This window comes from Barbus barbus (assembly GCF_936440315.1).
Source record: "Barbus barbus genome assembly, chromosome: 2".
NCBI lineage: Eukaryota > Metazoa > Chordata > Actinopteri > Cypriniformes > Cyprinidae > Barbus > Barbus barbus.
The window spans coordinates 25,810,882-25,833,380 of record NC_136730.1 but is presented as its reverse complement, the minus strand read 5'-3'; the positions used below and the strand labels follow the sequence as shown (position 1 = coordinate 25,833,380).

The window sequence follows — 22,499 nt, the reverse complement described above, 5'->3', positions numbered from 1 at the left end:
GAATAGAAACAGAGCAGAACCCCGATTGGTTGTGATGAACTAGTTGCGCATACCTGCAGCCAAGGAGAGGAGTACCACCCCAGAGTCACAGAAGCGCCGCCCCTGTCTGGGCCAGGCTGGAGAAGCTGGGGAGGTGGGGGTTCTGGGCAGGGGCCATTATTACAAGCTCGCTCAAGGTCTGCTTGGAGCTTGCGGAGGTTCCTGCACCTCCTTGCAGGGAACTCTGTGTAGCCTCCTTGGGAGTCTTTCTCCCCACATTGCAGCTCTCTTCTCTTTACTCCTGCTCCACAGGAGGCCGAACACTGCATTAAACAACCGGACAATCAGATAATTAGGTAAATAAATAAATATATACACAAAAATATTCCTGACCCCTCACTACAAGATCAATTCGTTCCTCCATAGCAACGGGTTAACAATGCTGCTAGTTTGGAGGGGAGAGGGATACTGAAGTACAACCGCAGAACGGAAAATGCCACTTAGCGGACTGGAATCAAATGCTTGTTTTTGAATAAACACCATAAGGCTGGGATACACTAAATCTAAAGAGATTTTTAAATCTAAAGAGATTTTTAAAAACTAGGAATCAAACACGTGCTGACTTTGTAAATGGCTGCAGATGAAAAACTGCTCATCATACAACTGAGGATCACACACGCTCAAACCTTCAAGTCAATTCGAACACAACAAACTCATGCAGAAACATTCGCCTCTTCACTAGGAAAACCATAATAACTGAAAACTAAAATCGACTCACATCATCAAATTATAGTTTGAAGCTAATTAATCTGAGCCCATCACACTCTATGTGATTTTCAGTGAAATCTGCAGACTGGCTCTGACTTGTGGCAACTATAGCATTAACCCCTCTAGACTGTAAATCAGGCTAAAAATCTGGGCAAAAGTTCTGTAGTGAATTCTAGCAATGTGTCCTTTCATACTGTCATACAAATACACTTGAAGCAAAATTGAAGAACAAACTGGTGTGATGCCATTTTGAACAAAATCAGGGCAAAATTAAGTTTGTTTGGAATTTGTAACAGCTTGTAGTAAACAGTGATTATACAATAGGCAGCTGTGCTCTCGGGCTCTGACTACTTTGATTGGTTTTCTTAACTGCTGTTTTCTCACCACTGTCATTTTTGTTGTATGTTGATGAAAGCATGAAGCACATGTTTACATGGAATCATTGGGATGTTCATCAACAGTATATTACTTCAATAGTGATTCAAACTTAAAGTGAATAACATTTTTTTTCAAACTTTGCCATGAACTTTGCCATGAATCAGTATGCTGTCTGGATATGGATATAGCATTGTGAGATTTCCATGAAAATGTCTCTTTAACATGCACATGAATGTTTCTTCATTAGGGCTAAATGGGTGAATATATGTGCATGTTACATATGTACTGTTTGTGTGAGTGCTTCTACATAACCTTTGATATTCCTATGAGGGGCCTTACCTCTCCCCAGGCGGTAGTTATCCATTGAAGACGCTCATTCTTGGGGCAGCGGCTCAGCACACAGGTCTCCTGGGCTTTGGGCTTCAGGTGTAATTTACACATGCTGTCAGGCACCACCACAGCCCTGGCACCTGGATCAGTGCTCCTGCAGAAAACACTGCGCTTCTTCAACCCTCGCCCACAGGTCTTAGAGCACTAGAGAGAAGGAAGGAAAGAAAGACAAACACAGAGAGAGAGAGAAAGAGAGAGAGAGTGAGAGTTACCCTCGTGTGGTCTTTGAGAGATGTTAGTTTAAACATTGTAAAGGTCACAGTGGCATGCAGTTCACCTCAAACAACAGTTGATATGAACACTAGAGACAGGCGGTGCGAACTCAACCTGACCTTTAGGAGGAATTCAGTCAATATCAACTTCTACTGCAAAATCTTCTCAAAGATTTATGATTTAACATATTACATAAGATTACACTGAAACAAAAAAGGTTAAAGAATTCAGTATTGCTGCAAATGATGAAATTAACTCTGGCAACGTGTTTCAACAAAGTATACACAAGTAGCAACAGCAAAACAAAATATTTAATATTACAAAATATTAGATTAAACCATGTGTGAAGTAGTCATTTATCTAAAGTTACACTTTCCAACATCACCAAAGTTTCAGAGAGAACACTTTTAGAAGTCCAATACATGCAGAACAGATTCTTAATGAAAGCAATGTAACAGTTAAGAGATATGGAGCACAATGCGTTACATGTGCAATAACAGCAGGGGGCAGTAATGTTTCAGCACTGATGTGACGTACAGATCGATTTCCATTATGTTGTTCTGGGCATCTCAAACCTTCACCTCATTTGCGGTCACTTTTCAAAATGTAATACGCCTGTGCTGTAATTTAGGGAAAGATTTCTATAAAAGGGTATATAGCAGAATTTCAGAAACTTGTTCTGGTCAAGCTCAGACAACTAAACTTTATTCATTATAACTTGATTATTTACACAATGGCAAGAAAATGAACAGGGACAAAATAAAGAGCAAAAATTGCCCTTTTTTAGCCTCAAGGAAGGAAAGAGAGTTAGCGTACATTAGGGTTATTGTACATGAGGCTGACTTGAAGTTAATTTTAAAAACATATTTTACATGTTTGATACTTATTTCTGTAACTATCAAACAGGATGTAATGCTTTAAAGGGAGACAAACCAATTAATACAACAAAATAAGACAAAATGCACTGCTAGTGCTCTTAAGTACCTGGCTTTTGTTAATGTGGGATTTTACAAAAGAATAACAGAATCTGCATGAAATATGACTATTGTGTTTCATACATGACTTCAGTATAAGTTTTATTGTTTTTGAAAGAAATCTCGTGCTCAAAAAGGCCACATTTTGTCCAAAACTACAGTAAAAGAGGAATATTGTGAAATATTATTACAACTTAACAAAAAAGTGATGGCAACTTTTTTTATGATGGCAAAGCTGAATTGGCAGCAGACATTATTCCAGTCCTCAGTGTCGCATGATTCTTCAGAAATCATTCAAATATCCTGATTTGCTAATCAAGAAATCACATTATTCTTATATTTCTTATTATTATCTTTGTTAAAACCATGACTTTCAAATTGAGTGGTTGAGCTGCTTAATATTTTCGTGGATATGTGACTTTTGAGGATTCTTTGATTAATAGAATGTTCAAAAACAAAATTTATTTGAAATAGTAAAGACATTATTATAACGTCGCAAAAGATTTCTATTTCTATTGATTTTAGTCGCACACCTGATGATGACATCTTATTAAATCCAGTGGAGGTAATGTAATGTAGGTTACATGTTTATATAAACATACCTGTGACCAGGAGCTGGTGCTCCACTCTGGAGGACATGCCTGTGTGTTGCAGGGCTGTAGTTGGGCCGGAGCCATTACTGGACATAAGGAGTGAGCCGCCACCTCTTCCCGCTGGTACGTCACCTTCCTCATGCAACGGATGTTTCGCGTCTGCTGCCCACCTCCACATGTTCTACTGCACACTCCCCATTTACCTGTCGTCCAACTGTCAAGACAAACAATTTGACCTTCAGACATGAACCTCGTGTATGAACGTTTCAGCCCATTTTAACATGGAAGAGAACATTTTACACCCATATGGCACAGACATGTGAGACACATACACACACACAGAGAGCCTTCTTCAAACAAATCTACATAATGTGATGTTTATTAGATTATGACCCCACCCCACCCTCTCCTGTGGGCTAATATGGGCATATACAAACATGCACTTATCCTTTACGTTGAAGTTTCCGGCCTAAGAATTTATATATTAGAGACGCATCAAGAGAGTTCATGAATACGATTTCTAAATATGCAACATGCACATTACAAAAATACCACTCCAAGTTTCTGTAACAGATTAATCCGTTTCACTACAGCAATATGATTAATAACAGTTGGCATGCATCAATGTCTCCCTTCTGTATACTCATAAAATAAGAGTGCTTCCACACAATATTTGTGAAATTGTAACAGTGCCCCTCTATGGCCAGTCTTTCAGTTTAAAAAAAAATCACAGAATGTTGAATCTGCGACAGCCTAAATCTTCTCAGTGAAATCACTGACAAACACATACATTAAAGAAGGCTTTTTTGATTATCAGCGAGAACGAAGACAAGAAGAACTCACCTAAATGTATTCTGTATATATTTGATTTATTAGCACATTAAAACATGGACAATAAATAACTAAAGCATAAAGAATATACAGAATATGTTATTCAGCACAGATTTGCAACAAGGACAATATTTACATATTTTGTTAAATGTTGGTATGTTTAAATAAACTAATAAATGCACTTCCATTCAAAAGTCTGAGGTCATTCCTTTTATTATTATTTATTTATTTATTTTATGTTTTTAACTTTTGGCTCACCAAGGCTGCATTTATTTAATGAAAAATACAGTAAAAACAATATTTTGAAATGTTACAACAATTAAAAAAAACTTTTCTATTTTGATATATTATTAAAATGCATTTTTTTTCGCTTTCATTCATGCTGATTTACCGCTTAAGAAAGATTTCATAGTATTATCAATATTGAAAACAGCTATACTGCTTTTTTCAGCATTTCTATGATGAATAAAAACTTCAAACTGCATTTATTTAAAAAAGAAATGTTTTGTAGCATTAATGTTTTTAATCTCACTTTTGATCAATTTAATGCATCCTTGCTGAATAAAAATGTATTTCTTTCAAAAATTAAACCTACTGAACCCAAACTTTTACCAACCTTTGTTTTTGTGGACTAAAAATAATGGAAATCTTGTTAACTTTAGATAATGGATATGACATGATGACAAAATACTGACTAAATTTGGAGTGTATTTATGTCTAAAAGACAAAAATTACAAAAAAAAAAAAACTGTGTAAAACTCAAGACTAGTTGCCAGAGAAGCTTGGTTCCAGTGCTCAGATTGAAACTCTGTCCTTGCTTCTCTTGGCTGTGGATGAAAAGAGGCTTTAAAATAGAGCTGGGCAGTCTGGGGAGAGATTAGAGCAAATGATGACAGCCGTGGCCGCAACACCGGACAGACGCCCTGGGTCGACTTCTTAGAAGACCCAGTTCCACCCAACCACTCACACAGACCTGAGCCACCGAGCTGAGAAAAATCATTTAATTTTCTCTCCAGCCATCTGACAAATTGGAGGGAGATGGTTAAACTGCTATTTTAATTGAGGGAAGAAACACGATCCACAGCACAATATGTCTTTTCACTCACCCTCGTCCTCTCCACATAAATGACAATGTGTCATTGGTCAAAGAGCTGACTTGCCGTGCCTCGCTGCAAACCACTGCTGGCGCTTGTTTTGATTTTGTATTTCTGGAATCTTTCAATAACTTGCATATTTCAAGCTATACAATTAAATAAGACATATCTTTGGGGACAATACTGCAGACTGCTTCACATTTCCGGATACGGTCTGATTTAGCTGGCATTTTCTCCATGTCTACCCAGAATGATGCACCCATAATAGATACTCATTCCAAATCACTCAATGAAATTTAAGCTACCATTGGCTGTACCGCGAGACAAAGGCTGAATTTTTAGCACTCTCTGGGGAATGGTTTGGGTTTGGAAGCATTTGTAAGTTTAAGAGCACTAAGAGAACCATGTATTTTCCTAAACCCACGCAACATTTCGCATTTTTGCTAAAAATATTACTTTAAACAGACCAAAGCATGTGCTCTAACCACTTTAGCTATGTTTGGTTGTATGATATTGAAAATTGCTTTTATTGTTATTCATTACAATAGTCTTTGGTGTTTTGGGGTGATCATGTACACAACAGTTCAAAAGTTCAGGGTGAGTAAGATTTGTTAATGTTTTGGAAAGTTTCTAATGCTCATCAATACTATATTTTTATTTTTATTTTATTAAAAATACAGTAAAACAGTTATATTGTGAAACATTACTACAATTTTAAATACAGCAACTGTTTTTTATTTTATTATTTTTAAAATCATGTGATGCAGGAAAGCAAAGCTTTTTAATTTCCTTCAAAAATCATTCTAAAATGCTGATGTGGTGCACAATAAATATTTCTTATTATTATCAATGTTGAAAACAGCTGTTGCTTTTTTTAATTATTGATGCATATTTATGCAATTATTAATGCAATAATGCATCCTTGCTAAATAAAAAATAATAATTTCTTTACAAAAAGGTGGCCAATTCTACAAGAGTCTGGTAAGAAATTCCTAAATCTATCTGCGCTTCAGGAGTGGTAGTTGAACAGAAAAGCAAACATGCAATCATGCAACACAACAAAGAAACCAAAAGAAAAGAAGGAATATTCAGAGGGCACTGCAAAAGTCTTTAAGGCATGTGCATTTATCTTTTCATGACATTTTAGGGAACAAATCAAGCTGGCCGCTTCCCAGCACATGTTTGAAGTCACCGCGCTCCACGCTTCACAGAAGCAGCAGGGCAGCTTTTGCAGCCGGGAGCACGTCGTCAGACAGAATCCTGTAGGCCATAGTCCGGAGATTAGCGCTCGATTCCTGGCTAGCTAGACGCACTCAATTCCCACAAGGATGCAGCCTCTCTTGCTCCATAATAAAACATGGGCAGACCTGTCAACGCTGAAGATATTTGCTGGAAAGATAAGCAGAAGCTTCTGTCTTGCTCTCCTGTTTTGAATGCATGCCCATACTTTTTCTGGAAGTGTTTCCAATGGTCTATTTATTTTCCCTTTCCTGCACCCTTTTTTTAGTTTTCCTCTTTTCAGCAGTCATAAATCAAAGCACATAATGCCTCAAACAAATAATGTTCCGGGGTCGATATCGTAAGGCCGTGATGTCATTAAATATGGGGGGAAACAGACTCGGCTCTGCATACAGTGGGGGAGGTCATTCGTAACTGTGGGATTTAGGACCTGGCTGTCTGAAGAATAAACAAACTTACAGTATGACCTACACCGAGAGAAGAAAATCCATTTTGAATGGTGGGAATCTCATGAAGAGAGAAGAAAAAGAACAAGGCCATTTAAGATGTAACATAATACCCTGTCGTACTCGTACCTACATTGGAAAAGCACTTAAAGGGATAAAAATGAAAACTCTGTCATCATTTGCTCACCTTCATGTCGTTCCAAACCTGTATGACTTTCTTTATTCTGCAGAACACAAAACAAATTATTATGAAGATATTTTTGTTAAGAAAGACTGAAACACTGACTTTCACTGTAAGGACAAAAAACACTGAGACATTTTTCAAAATATGTTCTTTTGTGTTCTGCAGAAGTCATACAGGTTTTAAAAAATGACATAAGGGAGAGTAAATGGTGACTGAAGTTTCATTTTTGGAGGAACTATCCCTTTAATAGCTTTTCCAATGTAGGTACAACGGGTAACTCATTGTGTGACCCACAGGATGGTGATATCATCACTAGTAATTTCTACTGGTAATCAAAGCCTCTCACCAGGTTACAGTGTCTTAGGGTTACAGGCACACACTGGTGGTGAGTGATGGGAACCCGTGCAGTCTGTCTCCACATATCCAGCACCGCCGCAGACACGCTGCTCTCCCGTCAACCCTGCTGTTGTTTTCAATTACACTGTTATTGGACTATTTGTCAGGCTTTGAATGGGACAAGCCAAATCGGTTAGAGCTTGTTGCTGTAAGGAAACAATCATATGGTCTTGATTTCCCCTTTTAGCATCGCCTCGCCATAGCCCGCACATTATAATTGGTCGCAGCCAACATTTCACACGATGCAAGGCCAGAAAGAAAGAGAGAGCGAGAAGAACGGAGGGAGGAAAGCCAGGAGGGGTGATTTGTTATCTGAGCTCCAGAATGGTGTGTCAATGCCTTTCACCCTGGCAAGTGAGGGATGTTGGGTATGTAGATGCCTCTGTAAGGCAAGAGATCAGTAAATCAAGTCGAGCTGAGTGTTGCTCTTGTAAGAATGGCAGCAGGACTCTCAAAAGGAAGATGAACCGGCAGATTGACTTCAGCTTTGAGACAGCCAGAGAAAGGCTGTTTTGAGCAGTTCCTTTTATAGTCTCCAGAGCCCAGAGGAGGTTTCTGACACCTAGACTGAGAATGTTTTTCCCAGGGTCCCTAGAGAGACGCTCTCTGCTTTTCGTTCTCTTTTTTTCATGCTAAAGGATCATTAAGCATGTTTTTCGCACAGTACAATGCCTCTATCCAATTCATTCATCAACTTCTGTAAGGTGCCTTTTTTCCATTTATCTTCCTCAATCCAAATATAACACTTATCCTTTTCACTCATAACTCTCATTGTAAACATAGTGGGAGTCTTTGATAAATAAGGCTTCAGTTCTTGGAATATTTGAGTAGTAATTCACTGTAGTCAACAAAAAGACAAGACAGAATGAGAGACTAGTATTTGTGTGTGTACACGTGCATTATTGTGAAAGCTGGTGTGTTTATGTATGTATGGGTTTGAGTTTGTATAATTTAAGAGGTGCGTGTGTGGCAGGCTGTGGCTTGGAGCTGGAGTTTGGGCAGTAAGGGTGCAGTCAGTCCCTGTCTGGAGGCTATGTTAATCCTGTTTTCTTTAAGGAATGAAACAGAGAAAAGAAACCAAGGAAGAACGTGACTTCTCAGAGCTTTAGGCTGGGTTCGGCTCATGCTGAAGCCACCACAGCTGATTTCACACAGACATACCAGGGCACCGTGCCCACCAATAGCCCTGGAAAGCAGGGTTGTACAACATTTTCAAAAAAAATTGGATTTGAATGGAAGTAGCAAACTGGTTAAAAATTAAGGAAGTTGAATTAAACTAAAGTGCAATTTAAATACATTTTTAGCTAGAAAAGGATGGTTCGTAAAGAAAAAAAATGAATTAAAAAACTTATTTGAGATCCGCATGAAATCAAAATCCACGATTTGTTTTCTAAATACGTTATTACTGTGCGTGATTCATTCATACATATGTTAACTTTTTTGATGTGATGTTTAATGTCAATGTCATAACTTGATCTTACAGTTGAAATGACAGAAGTAGATTTTTTTTCCATATTGCAGCATCTGAGTGAAAGTAGTGACATATGACTGACTTGAATCCACTCTTTCTTACAATCAACTGCAAGCTTGCATTCAGATCTGCCTCCATCCAATCAACTGACAAAACCAAGTACCCACCCTACATTTCTTTTTCTGTTTCACAAGGATGTTACTGTACAGCGGGTAAAATAAGTATTGAACACGTCACCATTTTTCTCAATAAATATATTTCTAAAAGTGCTGCTGACATGACATTTTCACCAGATGTTGGTAACAAACACATCCATACATACAAAGAAAACAAAACAAATATGTTCAGAAATTAAGTTGTGTAATAAAATGGAATGACACATGGAAAATTATTGAACACATGTAAAAAAATTAAGTAATTAGAAAGCAATCCGGCCCCTTGTCAGTGGAAATTAATATTATCTGGTTCAGTCCCAACACCTATCATGATGATGAAGATGACACGAGGATGGACATTTCAACAAGACAATCCCAAACACACAGCCAAGGAAACTCTCAATTGGTTTCAGAGAAAGAAAATAAAGCTGCTAGAATAGCCCAGCCAATCACCTGACTTGAATCCAATAGAAAAACTATGGAAAGAACTAAAGATCAGAGTTCATAGAAAAGGCCCACAGAACCTTCAATATTTGAAGACTGTTTGTGTAGAAGAATGGACCAAAATCACACCTGAGCAATACATGCAACTAGTTTTTTTCCATACAGGGGGCATCTTGAAGCTGTCATTACCAAAAAAAGGCTTTTGTATGAAATGTTAAATAAATTTCAGTAAGCATGTTCAATACTTTTTCCCTGTGTCATTCCATTTCATTACACATAACTTAATTTCTGAACTTATTTGTTTTGTTATCTTTGTATGTATGGATTACTTGGCTACCGACATCTGCTGAAAATTTCATGTCAACAGCACCTTTAGATATATTTACTGAGAAAAATGGAGACATGTTCGATACTTATTTTACTCGCAGTATATCACAATCTGGAAAAAAAGAACAATCTGTTGCTATTTCCATTATATCACAACTTTAAAGAAGTTTAAAAGGTCTTATGTTCAGCATTTATATATTATTTCTTTCCAATTTAACTTCCAATTCAACTATCTGTGTTGGATGTGAGCAATTCAAATTAAAACTTAAGAACTAAAACGGAGCTAAAACTCAATTGTATCCAACTCTGCTGGAAAGAAGCAAGCATAAGACAAGGAAGTCAGACAGAATAGCACACCCACACACACACTCACACACACACACACAGACTCTTACTATGCAGGGCAGGGCTGTGTGTTGCACAGGTGAGAGCCCACCACAGGTCTGGTCTCAGGGTTGCAGAGTGAAGAGTTGACCTGCGTGTTCTGATCCTGGAAACAAATGGCTTTCGTTGAGACCCGACCTGAGAGAGAGTTAGAAAGAGATACAGAGAGATAGTGAGCATAAATACAACTACTCTCTTTGGATATTTTGCCGAAATCCATCTCTCTAACCCGGCCTAACATATGTCTTTATCACGCGATAAACTAATGCATCCTCTGAGCAATCTTTCGAAAAGGAAAGCTTGGAGCACGCTATCCGTGACTAGTCTTTCTGGGGATTATGGGAGCTCAGGATGAATGGCAGTACTGTAGCGTGGCTTCTGTTGTGGCAAACAAAGCCGGGCCTCTGTCAGTGTGAGAGGCCAGGAGGGGCGGCCCAGAGGTCTGTTCTAAAGAAAAGCATGAATGAAACTGTGTGAGAGCACAGATAGATATCTGGGCATGTCATAGTGCTGTCTGTCTGCCACCAACACTCAGACAACAGACTGTGAATGGAGGAGCCACTATCACAGAGATGAGCCAATGTGATTCGGAGGTCTGGAGGAAGGAGGGGCGCACTTTTGTTTTGTAATATTTGAGTAGTAATTCACTGTAGTCAACAAAAAGACAAGACAGAATGAGAGACTAGTATTTGTGTGTGTACACGTGCATTATTGTGAAAGCTGGTGTGTTTATGTATGTATGGGTTTGAGTCTGCTCACAAAGGTGCATTTGATGGACCTGGACAAATATACACATACACTTTCTTTCTCACCGACACACAACCACAGAAACTCTGCTCTCTAACACTTGAGTCAACCAAGTAAACATTTACTGTACATACAGCATCCACTCACCCCCAGCACAAGGCGCAGAGCAGTCAGAGCGCACCACGGACCAGGTGTAGTTGTGCTTCTTCTCCGGATGGGGTAGAGTGTATTCCCACGATATACCAGGATTTTTACCCTGAAGAAGAATCTGTGAAGGAGAAGAGATGGTCAGGGGTTAGTGAAATCATTCAAGCAACGGGTTTCTGGTTATCCAAGTATACACAACTGTTCAAAAGTTTGGAGAAACTGATAGAAATGTAATATTTGGATTCTGCAAGGATGCATTAAATTCTTGAAAAATTGAAGTCGTTTATAATTTTGCAAAAGATTTCTATTTCAAATAAAGGCCATTCTTCAAACATAAAAGAATCCTTAAAAACACAAACACAGTCCATGATGCATTACCATTTTTTACTGTTTTCAACACTGATAATAATAACACATTAGAAATATTTTTGAGCACCAAATCAGCATATTCCAGCTGAAGACTGGAATAATGATGCTGAAAATCACCCTACTTTTGTTTCAGAGTGCACAATAATGAGGCCATTTGTAGCCCGATTAAGATACACACATGCTGGAGAAAGTCAAACTACAATCACATTATCTAGAGCTATCAGTCTTAAAGGGCATATTCCAGCCCAGACAGCAACATAGTTTTGGCCCAGATCTGGCCCGTGTGAAATCCATGCGGGCCAGATCTGGGCCGATACTGCTTGCTGTCTGGGAGGTTAGAGACTCCAGTGAGTCGATGTATAGAAAAATAATGTAGGAACTGGATTTTCTTTAAAATATACTTTAAAATACGCTATTAAGGCTTCTGGAGTCGTTTTTGTGAGAGAATTTTACTTCTGCATCTGAAAACCGCCAAAAACGGAAGTGACGTAACGAGAGGGAGAGCAGTCCATTTAAACCATAGGAAAACAATGGATCGCAATGACAGTTCGGACACGGAGGAAGTTTTAAATGTTTATTTATACTCGTATGACGAACCACAGATAAAATGATGAGCCTGTTATGCAGCCAAGAGAGCAGAGACAGGCCAGGATTAGACAGAACAACGGTCAGAGGAGACAAATTGAGAACAGGGCAGGTGCCTTGGTGAGACCAGTGTTAGCTTACACATATACACACGTATAACGATATGTAATCAGGCAATAGCAAAGCTAGTATTGGTCATCTATGAGTATTGATACTTACCAGTAACAGAAACTAATGAGCGTTGCTCAGGCGTGTCACACTCGTTAATATCCGACACTAACGTTAATGATATATCGGTGTCTCATCACCGCAGGAGAGATAAACACCTTTTTGTTTCATTAAGTGTTTGGGTGGTAAATGCTATGGTCACAGCTGAAGAAAGTCAGTGCTGCAGGGAGTTGGGTACATTACATACCAGGTCTTTAGTGGAGAATGTAACCCGCACACTTGATGTGCAGTGTCTGACTCTGCACCCAGGCTTTGAGGCTTGCTGTCTGAATCCATGTGTGCTACAGATATGCTACCTATATGCACTTCAGACAGGAGCATGGACCTCTCCAGGCCAGCAGATATGAGTGTGTTTAGGGCAGAGCTCATTTATTACTCTGAGCTAAATACTTGAATGTATAAATACATAGTTTATTAAAGATTTGAAAAACATTTTAAAACCTTCTGAATAAATTTTTGTTCAATTACAGGTTGCCTATATTTAGGTAGGTCACAGCTACCTGTAAGTCACACTTTTTGAAGCCATTGGTCTAACACAATCAATTTTGACAGCATACAGACAAGTTGTCCGCTGGGCCTATGGTGTTCTGAACAGCCCTTACCTGCATGTGTTTGTGTCAGACATTAGAAGACAGTTTACAGAGGAAGGAGGACTTTATAAAGGTTTTGAATGGCCCCATTTTGTTGACAATCAATCAAAAATAATCACAATCACAAATTGTCTTATTGTATAAAAACTTGTTTATGAAGTTTACATCAGATATATATCAAGCAGATCTGCATGGTTAATTCAATTCAGTTTTATTTATACAGCAATAAATCATAAGAAATATTATTTCATAGCACTGTTAATATCTAACTCAAAACACAACACTGCAACTGTTAATTAACATATATATATATATATATATATATATATATATATATATATATATATATATATATATATATATATATATATGTGTATATGTCTGAACCCATGTGTGCTACAGATACCCTATATGCACTTCAGACAGGAGCATGGACCTCTGGACAACTTGTCTGTATGCTGTCAATATTTATTGTGTTATACCAATATATATTTATATATATTATAGATGCACCAAACATACTACCGAAAAAAAAATATACCATCTGACCAATTTAAAAACATTTAACAATCTTTCAGTCAGGGTATCACACTAATGTGTTGTTAAAGTGTGTTAAATCGTGAATGCTGTGCTAGATAGACGCCAACAGCCTCATATTGTTGATCCTCTGCAGGAATCTGGAAAGAGGAGGTGTAGTGGAAGACATGACAGTGCTGCGTTCTCGTGGAGCCTGTGGTGACCTGCAGTATAACACTCTCAGACTGATGCATATGCTGGGAGTAGCAAACACAAGTTTAGATCACATTCACTGCTGACAGTGCTTTTCCACTTGGCCTTCATCACATCTGCATCTCCATTAGGAGTGGATGCTGCAGTCCAGTAGAGGTGGTTCATAACAGCTGGCCTCCACTGCTTCAGATCTTCACACTCCCATCTCCCAAAGCCTTATAAACACACAACATGACAAACAAGTTACCAATTAGTTGTGCAAATAAGCTGTTACTAAGCTGTCACTAGACTTGATGGTTATAATATTAGCAAACTGAGCTAACTTACCAGCTATGCCTTCTCATATGGTAACGTTTTTACACGGTTTTTAAAAAAAAATAACAATATTGCTAATGCTTACAAGCTAGCTGCGGTGCTTTACAACAACCTATATACATCTTGTTGTTTCTCATTATTTAAATAATTATGTTCAATGCTTTGGTAGTTAGCAAATGTTAAAAATCAAAACTTACGGTGCACAGTTGACATTTTCGTGGAGCAGCATCTCCCGTCGGCGGCCGAATCACAGGATGACCAAACCAGGACCCGATGAAGGGGCCGCCCAAGTACTCCTCGCTGCAGACTGTAGCGGTACCTACGTCACGTATGTGTTTACCGCGCATGCGCAAAGTGACATAAGGTATGTCTACAAAACACATGCGTAGTAGCACGGTAAAGTCACATGCCTACGTTACGTATGTATTTACCGTAAATACGCGTGTGTGCCGTACTGCGCATAAACAGTAGGGGTGTGTAATACTGCAAATTTTGGTATGGATACGATACAGAGCAGTTTGGGGTTCGGTGCCTTGCTCAAGGGTCTCACCTCAGTCGTGGTATTGAGGGTTATTCACTCCCCCACCTACAATCCCTGCCAGACCTGAGGCTCGAACCCACAACCTTCGGGTTACAAGTCCAACTCTCTATCCATTAGGCCACGACTGCCCCACGACCTGTGATTTGAGATTCGGTGGCAGTACGTCAAAGAACATTTACTTACTTGTGTTTTCTTAAAAATGTGCGTTTGTGTTAGTGGCTTTTAATTGTAAGGATGCTTTGGTCATAATCATAGAGAGTGTCATTGCAAATGTGTGCGATTTCAAACTTTTATGACATGTTTATGACATTTATGATATGTGTTAGTATTCGAAGTGACAGGGATTCTGCTGGTCTTTAAAGGATCCTAAAGTCTTAATTCGCCTAAAAAGAGCCTTTAAAGATGTTTTAAAATAGAGTAGAAAGACTTATATTAATAAAGGAATGCCATTGATGGTTGCATGTATTGCAAAAAAAAGAAAGAAAAATGTGTCATATTTGTAATCTTTTTCATTGACTAACATTATCAAAGATTAATAGATACTGTAACAAATGTATGGTTCATTGTTAGTTCATATGTTAATTAATACATTACCTAGTGTTAACCAATGACCTTATTGTAAAGTGTTACCTTTTAAATTTACCTTCATGTGACTTCATATGACTTTTTAGGGACATTGTCAGTGAGACGAAATTCAGGGCCCACTTCATGTGGCTAGACAGATAGTTCTTTAACTCCTTAACATGTAGTGAGTGTTCAGTCTTGTCTCATCTTTCTGCCCGTCTCCTCTCAACTATCAGTTTTTTTTTCCCTGATATGTATTGCCCTCAACTGTAAAACTTTCAAATTGAAAAAATTAAAACTTTCAGGCTATGCTTTCTCAAGCCAAGCCAACCTAAACTTTGACTTGACAAACTTTTTTAATTTAGTTGACGTTAATGCTGATTATAAATTAAATCTCTAAGGTACTTTACAGACAAAGCAAATAACACTCTTCTTCTAACACCATCCTATAATATATTTAAAAATACATTTAAAATCTTTTCCTTGTATGGCTCTTTTGCCTTTCTTCAAAATGATTTAATATTGCTTTAATATTGTTTGTTATTTTATGTAAATTAGGTGTTGTGAACTGGAGTGTATACAGACAGGAGTTCCGGGTGCTGTATTCACTGACTGCCACAAAGACTGCCCACCTGGGAATGTCGAGAATGGGGGGGGGGGGGGGGGGGTCCTGCATAGGTTTTATGCATTCAAAGAATTTGAGAGCTACTGCTCGGTTGATTGTTTTATCAGTGATGGAGGTGAATTTCAGAATGAGTAGATACAATTTTTTTTTCCCACCTTAGCGTTCATACTTTTATATTTTATTAGAGTACTCTGTTAAGTATGTGCATGCATTTTAATGACGTGTTACATCACGCACGACGCGAAAACACCCTTTTATTTATTTATTTTATGTTTTTTTATTGCAAATCAAAATTTTACAATATTGCAAAAACACCTAACGTCATCACGCAATGCAAATTACACACGCATGCGCTGTCACCATGTTAATGCGCATGCGTGTTATAGACATACCATACATCACTTTGCACATGCAAAACACATACGTGACGTAGATACGTGACGCCACCACGCTACAGTCTGCAGCCAGGGGTGTCTCGGAACCGCACCAGCTCGGAGTCTCACTCTTCGGTATCATGTTGAACTGCATCATATCGCCGGGATGATAATTTTCCGGTATAAAGGGATTGCTAAGTTACACACCACCGTGTTGTTTGAAGCAGATGCATTAGTGAAGTCCAGTCTCTTCACCCGCACTAACACACTGAGGCCTGGAAGATGCCGTTCTATTTCTTGTTAGGAAACCTGTGGACTCGATGTCCTGACAGAGTTAGTGCTACCTCCACAAACACAATAATTTACCATGATAATGATAAATTGAAATAAAAATAACTACCGAAAACACACTGACTCGCGCCCGCTCCCACTAAATACTTTCCCAGCAGAGTGAGGCACACACAAGTAGGGCCGGCTGCATCCTGTGGTGGACATGCAACCCCGCCCACATCCAAGTGTGACATCATATTGGTAGGTTTAGGGGTGGAGATGGGGTGGGTTTAGGGATCAGGACGTGGAGATGGGTAGGTTTAGGTAAATGTAAGGTGGGAGGAGTTGGATCTGGATCAAACCACGCCCCCTGGATCTTATGGGCTGCAGCGAGACACTCCTCGGCACACAACTCCCTCTCATGACGTAATATGACGCGATGTTGAAAAAAAGCGCTTTTTGAGAGCTGTCAGGCAAAGCGTCACTTTTTCATATAAATTTGTGCCCTCACGCCTTGTAAAACATTTTCAAATCCTGCATTAACGGTTCATATGATATTTTCACACAAGGTTATATATTCACTTGAAAATAAATTTTAACCTGCAATATGCACTTTAATATGCAAAAACCGGACTGGTGTGATTTCAGTTGTTTAAAACCTCAAATTATTGCTTTAGTCTGACTGAAATTGAACTGCTGAAGTGCATGCAGTCGTGCTTATTGTCTTGTTAATGTTCTCATATTCCAGCAAGGCAGAAGGTGCCAGTGTGTCTGCAACTGTTTTGTGGCTGTAGCTCCATTGGGACTGAGAGATGACACCACAGTGCTCCTAGTGACCCTGATTTAAAGAGATGCTTGAATTAGACTGTCTATGTGTTTGAACTGAAGCTTGTCAGCTTGGAAAACGGCACAAGTGGACCAAACTGTGGGTTAGGTGAATCTGCATATTTAGTGGTATACTGAGAGACTTTATTTCCAAGCAAGTTTTACATTGATGTTTATGTTTCAGTGGATCTGTATGCTATAGTTTTGGAGGCTGTTCCTGGAGAAAATCTTGTAGTCATTCATGTGAGACTAGACCACAGAGGAATTTCAGCCAGTTCCTCACTAAATCGGTGCCCAAGGCCAATGAGGACAGCCTGAGGATAACTCTAATGCAGTGGAAATGTTCTCCGACAAGAAGAGGACCTTTGTTTTTACTTAGACTTTGCCACATGGGGTTTTCCTCAGACTATTTGTAATATAAATGCAATGACACCAAATTCACTGGAACAGGTAAACTACCAAACTATATGTAGAAAGTATAAACAAAGCAGCTAAACAAGGATCAAATTGTAAGGGTCACGGAAGAATTGCAGCAATGTTTACACGAACCAACAGTAACTGCAAGGCAGCCCAATTTTCTCTTAAGTAAGAGTGTGAACTTAAGCAGTGGATTAGGCAGATGTCACCCATCCTCTAATTACTATGGATTTACCCTCGGTTAATGTTTTGAACAGGAAGTGTGTGGCAGGCTGCTGCTGATGTGGGAAGATTATCCTTAAATCACAATAAACACAATAATCCAGTCTCAATGCTCTGTCAGATTATTGGGTTATCTAAAACCATCCAAAATCTTTACTAGCCAAACTTGGGTTCAGTTTAGTGTCATAACTATGTTTGACATTACAGATGAAGAGGTACGGATTCATGTGAATTCATGTTTCATGTTCAATGAGATGAAGGTGAATGTTGAGACTGAACCACTAACTGAATGTAATTCAAGTAAGTCCAGACCTGTAGAGGAGGAAAGAATCTGTCAACAGAATAGCAGAATATATTGTGCGAATCAAACAAAGGCAGTATTTGAAGGATGGAGGATTTCCAGAGGAAGTAAAATAAGTATACTGAAACACAGTGGCAAGTTAGCAAACTTTTTAACATACAGCATCTTGGCTCACTCTCCCTCTGAGCGTCCAGGCTGAATCTATTGCCCTGGAAGTGGTCCATGAGACCCTGCACACTAGCCTGTTCAAAGCTGGTCCAGATTTAAAGTTGGCACTCAACACAGAGCAGCTATTCCAGAATCAGGCTCAGGAGGAGGTCTCTGATCCATCTGTGATCCGGCTAGCCATCTGACTATGGATACAACACATGGGGAAACTCTACCTCTTCTGATCCAGTGTCAAGATCCGCAAGAGTCCATTGCACCATGTCTGTGCTCTGATATAGGAAGTCTAGAGTTTCAGTCTTAACATATGTAACAAGAATCACAATTTTGAACATCGATTCAACATGCAAAACATCCTTCCCCATCCAAATACTGTAAAAGCAAGTTTTCTGATGCTTCCTTGCATCGTTTTTTGTCTTGTGTTGCAACCAATACTTTATCTGATGTGCTTCTTGCTCTAGACGCACCCTCTCTATCTTTCACTCTAGTCATTCTCAATAATGACGGAAATCTGGGGTAATTATCGTAGAATATCAGAGACTGAATCAGACAAATTTAAGATGCATCAGAACATTGAAACCTAAGGAGCTGGAATTCAGAGAGGCCCCAAGGAAACAGGACAATGTCATAAATTAGATTCTGGCACCACTAGTCTGAAGCAAGCAAACTAACCAACTTTTTCACAGAACAGCTTACAACCTTGAGACAAAAGAACACTTATTGATAATTCCAATTCAGTAAGGAGACTGTCAAATTTGGGGCAAATAATCAAGACTGATGGTCAAACAGATGGCTATAACGTGTTCCACGATTGAATTCACGAACTTCCTTAGACTGACTTCTCCCCCACATAGAAGACAGACCAAACCAAAATTAATTTGTCTAAAGAACATGTCTTCGTTCTCCATAGAACTATACAAATACTTTCTTTTTCATATGCATATAAAATCATCCTAAAAGGACATTTCTATGCAGAACCCCATATTATGGGGGTGGTGATGGCGCAGTGGATAAGACACATGCCTTTGGTGTGAGAGACCCGGGTTCGAATCCACTGAGAGACACCAATGTGTCCCTGAGCAAGACACTTAACCCCCTAGTTGCTCCAGAGGCGTGCGACCTCTGACATATATAGCAATTGTAAGTCGCTTTGGATAAAAGCGTCAGCTAAATGAATACATTTAAATGTAAATTATGTTTGTAACCCACATATTAGACTATCATGTTTTAATCAAATATTATGTATGTCTTTTTAATCATTATTGAATAGCTGAAGGATTCCTATGTGTTTGGTATGTATGAGTTTGAAAAATCATGGTTTAAATGTTTCTTCCAATCAATTCTTTGTCAAATGCATCATAGTCTTGTTATAGAAACCATGTTCAAAAGTATACTTTGCAAGGGCCTGTAAAGTTCGGACCTCTGACTGAACAGATGACATGTTGATTTATTGATTGGGTGAAGAAACAAAGCAATACCCCGAGCAAGGACAGTATCTAATTGGTCAAGACGTCCAGATGGGACGGTCTGAAAGCCGAGTTTAAAAACTCAGGACACCATCGAACTCTCTGTGAGTCACTCTCTCTCCTCTTCTTCTCTTTTGCCACCGCGTTTTGACGCTGCTCTTTGAGCGTGCTCTGGCCCATGTGCCAGCTGCTACCACAATGAGAAGAAAACCACCTAGTCTCATTACCTCCTTTTATTTTTATTCTTTTACTTTAGTCTCTTTTCTTTCCGTGGAGTTTCGTGTTCTAATGTAAGTTTGCTGCAAAGTTCAGCTCCGACTGCACCCGCTTCAAACTTCAACCAGACCAACTCCGCATTTTCAGCCAATGCCCAAGACCTCACTTCAAAGACTATTGAACTTCCAGCCAATCAGCAACTTCGGGGAACCCCCTTTCTGCAACAACGACGACACAAAGGAACCCCTTAACACAGGCCATGCAAGCAAGTAACACCTCCAGGTTCTAACTGAACTGGTGTCTTTAATATAAATTTTAGCCTCATTGAGAAACTCATAGCGAGGGTTAAATAAGTGATTGATGGTTGTTCAGGTCTATGCAGTTGAACATGTTGCTGTAAACTTGGGATTTCACATTTTCATTCTCTTAAACGCATCCTTTCCTTACTTTCTCTCTTTCTGCAACGTGTGAATGCTTGTGTTCATGTGTTAGATTAGTTTGTCTTAGGTTTATATAAATAAAATCTTATTTATATTGAAAAGAGAAGTATCTTGTGTTTTGTGCTCACAAGTTAATGTCTTAATCTGCCGATCTTGTTACTGTGCTATTAAATAGTGTTTTCACTATATTTTGGATTTTAATATCCAGTGCAGTGTTTGTTATACGGCTGGTTCAGTGAATCGCCGTAACACTGATTCTGTTCAAATCCCTATAAAATCATAAATGATTCCCTTTGAGCTAAATTAAACTATTTCTTTAAATTACATATTAATATTACGTTTTTATTACGTTGCATTATTAAACTCTGTTGAACAGGACTACTAGGACAGGTTCATTATCAAGCACTCCCAGTATAGGGTTCCTACACAAAAATCCATCTGTGCTCTGGCTAGAAGCGTAGCAGTTCCTCCGGTCAAGAAGAAACATGTGACTGAAAGACTGATGAATGCGAGCACAGAAACGACATCTAAATGGATCACTCTGGACTGGTATGTCCCTCTTAAGACATGCCACAAGAATGTCAATACTTAAATTTAAAAAGTGTTTAAATCAGAAGCATGTCAATTTTAAAGGGAACTGCACTGTTATGTCTCGTCTAGTGCCTCTCAATACACATTGCTAAGCCAATTACAAGCTCTGGAACCAAGTCAGTATTTACATTCACATTTCTTGACATGCATTTCCCCAAGCATTCAGTAAGGGTCTTGAATCAGATAATTATCTATTTTCCATAGCAGGTTAAACTGAGAGATCCAGCAAAGCATAACTGACCAGCTGCTTCCCTTGAATCGTGACCCTAAACTCTATTGAGTTCAATTGCAGAAATCTTAATCTTTTAATCTCTCTCTCTACCCTCCTCTTCTTTTTGAAATTACAGAGTATACTTAGAGAGATTAATGCCAACTCATCTGCAAATCAGACCTCTGCTGCCATCGCCTACCCTGGGGAAAACGGAATGAAGAGAGGGCATGTGGGCTGAAGGAGAATGCTGCATGCACGTAAAGCACAGGTTGAGTGCGGTGCAGATCAAAGGCCAGTAAATAAGATCAAAATGAAAGAGTATTAAATGAAGTATGCCTAACTTTTGTACAACTTACACAATACCTGCAGTAATATCAAGGCCAAATGGATTTTTAACAGCTTGAGGTGTTGGTAACAAAAGAAAACTGGAAGTATGATATAATGGATCTGCATTTCTTTTAACTGGTAAGTGAAGTCATTCAAATATGCAATCATATAATTTTTTCTTGGAGTTCAAATGATTAATTCAAACTTTACAATGACATTTTTATTGGTTGAAAAAGATTTCGGCAGCATAAATATTGAATTGTTTGGTGCCACAGCATTATTCTTCATTTTAACTTAATGTTTTCTAGATTTTGACATAACATCTACTTGAAATCTTGACTTAATTTCTCTTAAGCTTGAGGTAAAATCTCAAAATCTTGACGTTATCTCAAGATCTTATTAATTTTCCCTAACCTCAACATAAGCAAAGCTGTTTTCCTGAGACAATTTTTTCTTGGCCTGGAGATAACAAACCTAAGCGTAATATATAAATAATGCTGCAACATGGATGAGCAAATTTTCTGGTAACACTTTATTTCGATAGTCCACTTTAGACATTCTGCAAACAGTAAGTAACTTTGCAACTACATGTCAACTAGCAGTTATTAGAGTATTAGAAGTCTGTCTGCTTAATATCTTCTAACACTTTATTTTGATCGGTCCACAACATACAACATACTATGAGAAACTTTGAAAGTATATGTCAACTTATTTTACTAACCCTAAGCCTACCCTAACAGTCTACTCTGAGAGTTCGTAGACATGTAGTTTCAAAGTTACTTATAGTTAGTAGAATGTCTGAAGTTTCTGGCTATCAAAATAAAGTGTAAACAATTTTCTTTCTAAGAGTGCACGAAACATTAGATACCAGCCCACAGAACTACTACAGTAGAACACAATGTCAATAAAAGGTTGAAATGATTCTTCTGAAATCAAATGATCTCTCTTATCCCCACTTCAGATTTGTG

The 22,499-nt window shown here is 38.6% G+C and overlaps 1 protein-coding gene across 1 annotated transcript in view; it reads right to left on the bottom strand.

Annotated features, from left to right (window-relative positions):
• adamts18 (ADAM metallopeptidase with thrombospondin type 1 motif, 18) overlaps nt 1–22,499 on the bottom strand; it is a 67,175-nt gene that overhangs the window by 5,676 nt on the left and 39,000 nt on the right. Inside the window, exons 17-21 of the mRNA XM_079446441.1 lie at nt 11,161–11,281; nt 10,278–10,404; nt 3,305–3,509; nt 1,465–1,659; nt 54–302 (exon numbers count right to left, since the gene is read on the bottom strand). Coding sequence (XP_079302567.1) covers nt 54–302; nt 1,465–1,659; nt 3,305–3,509; nt 10,278–10,404; nt 11,161–11,281 — 897 coding nt within the window. The remainder of the gene's footprint in view (nt 1–53; nt 303–1,464; nt 1,660–3,304; nt 3,510–10,277; nt 10,405–11,160; nt 11,282–22,499) is intronic.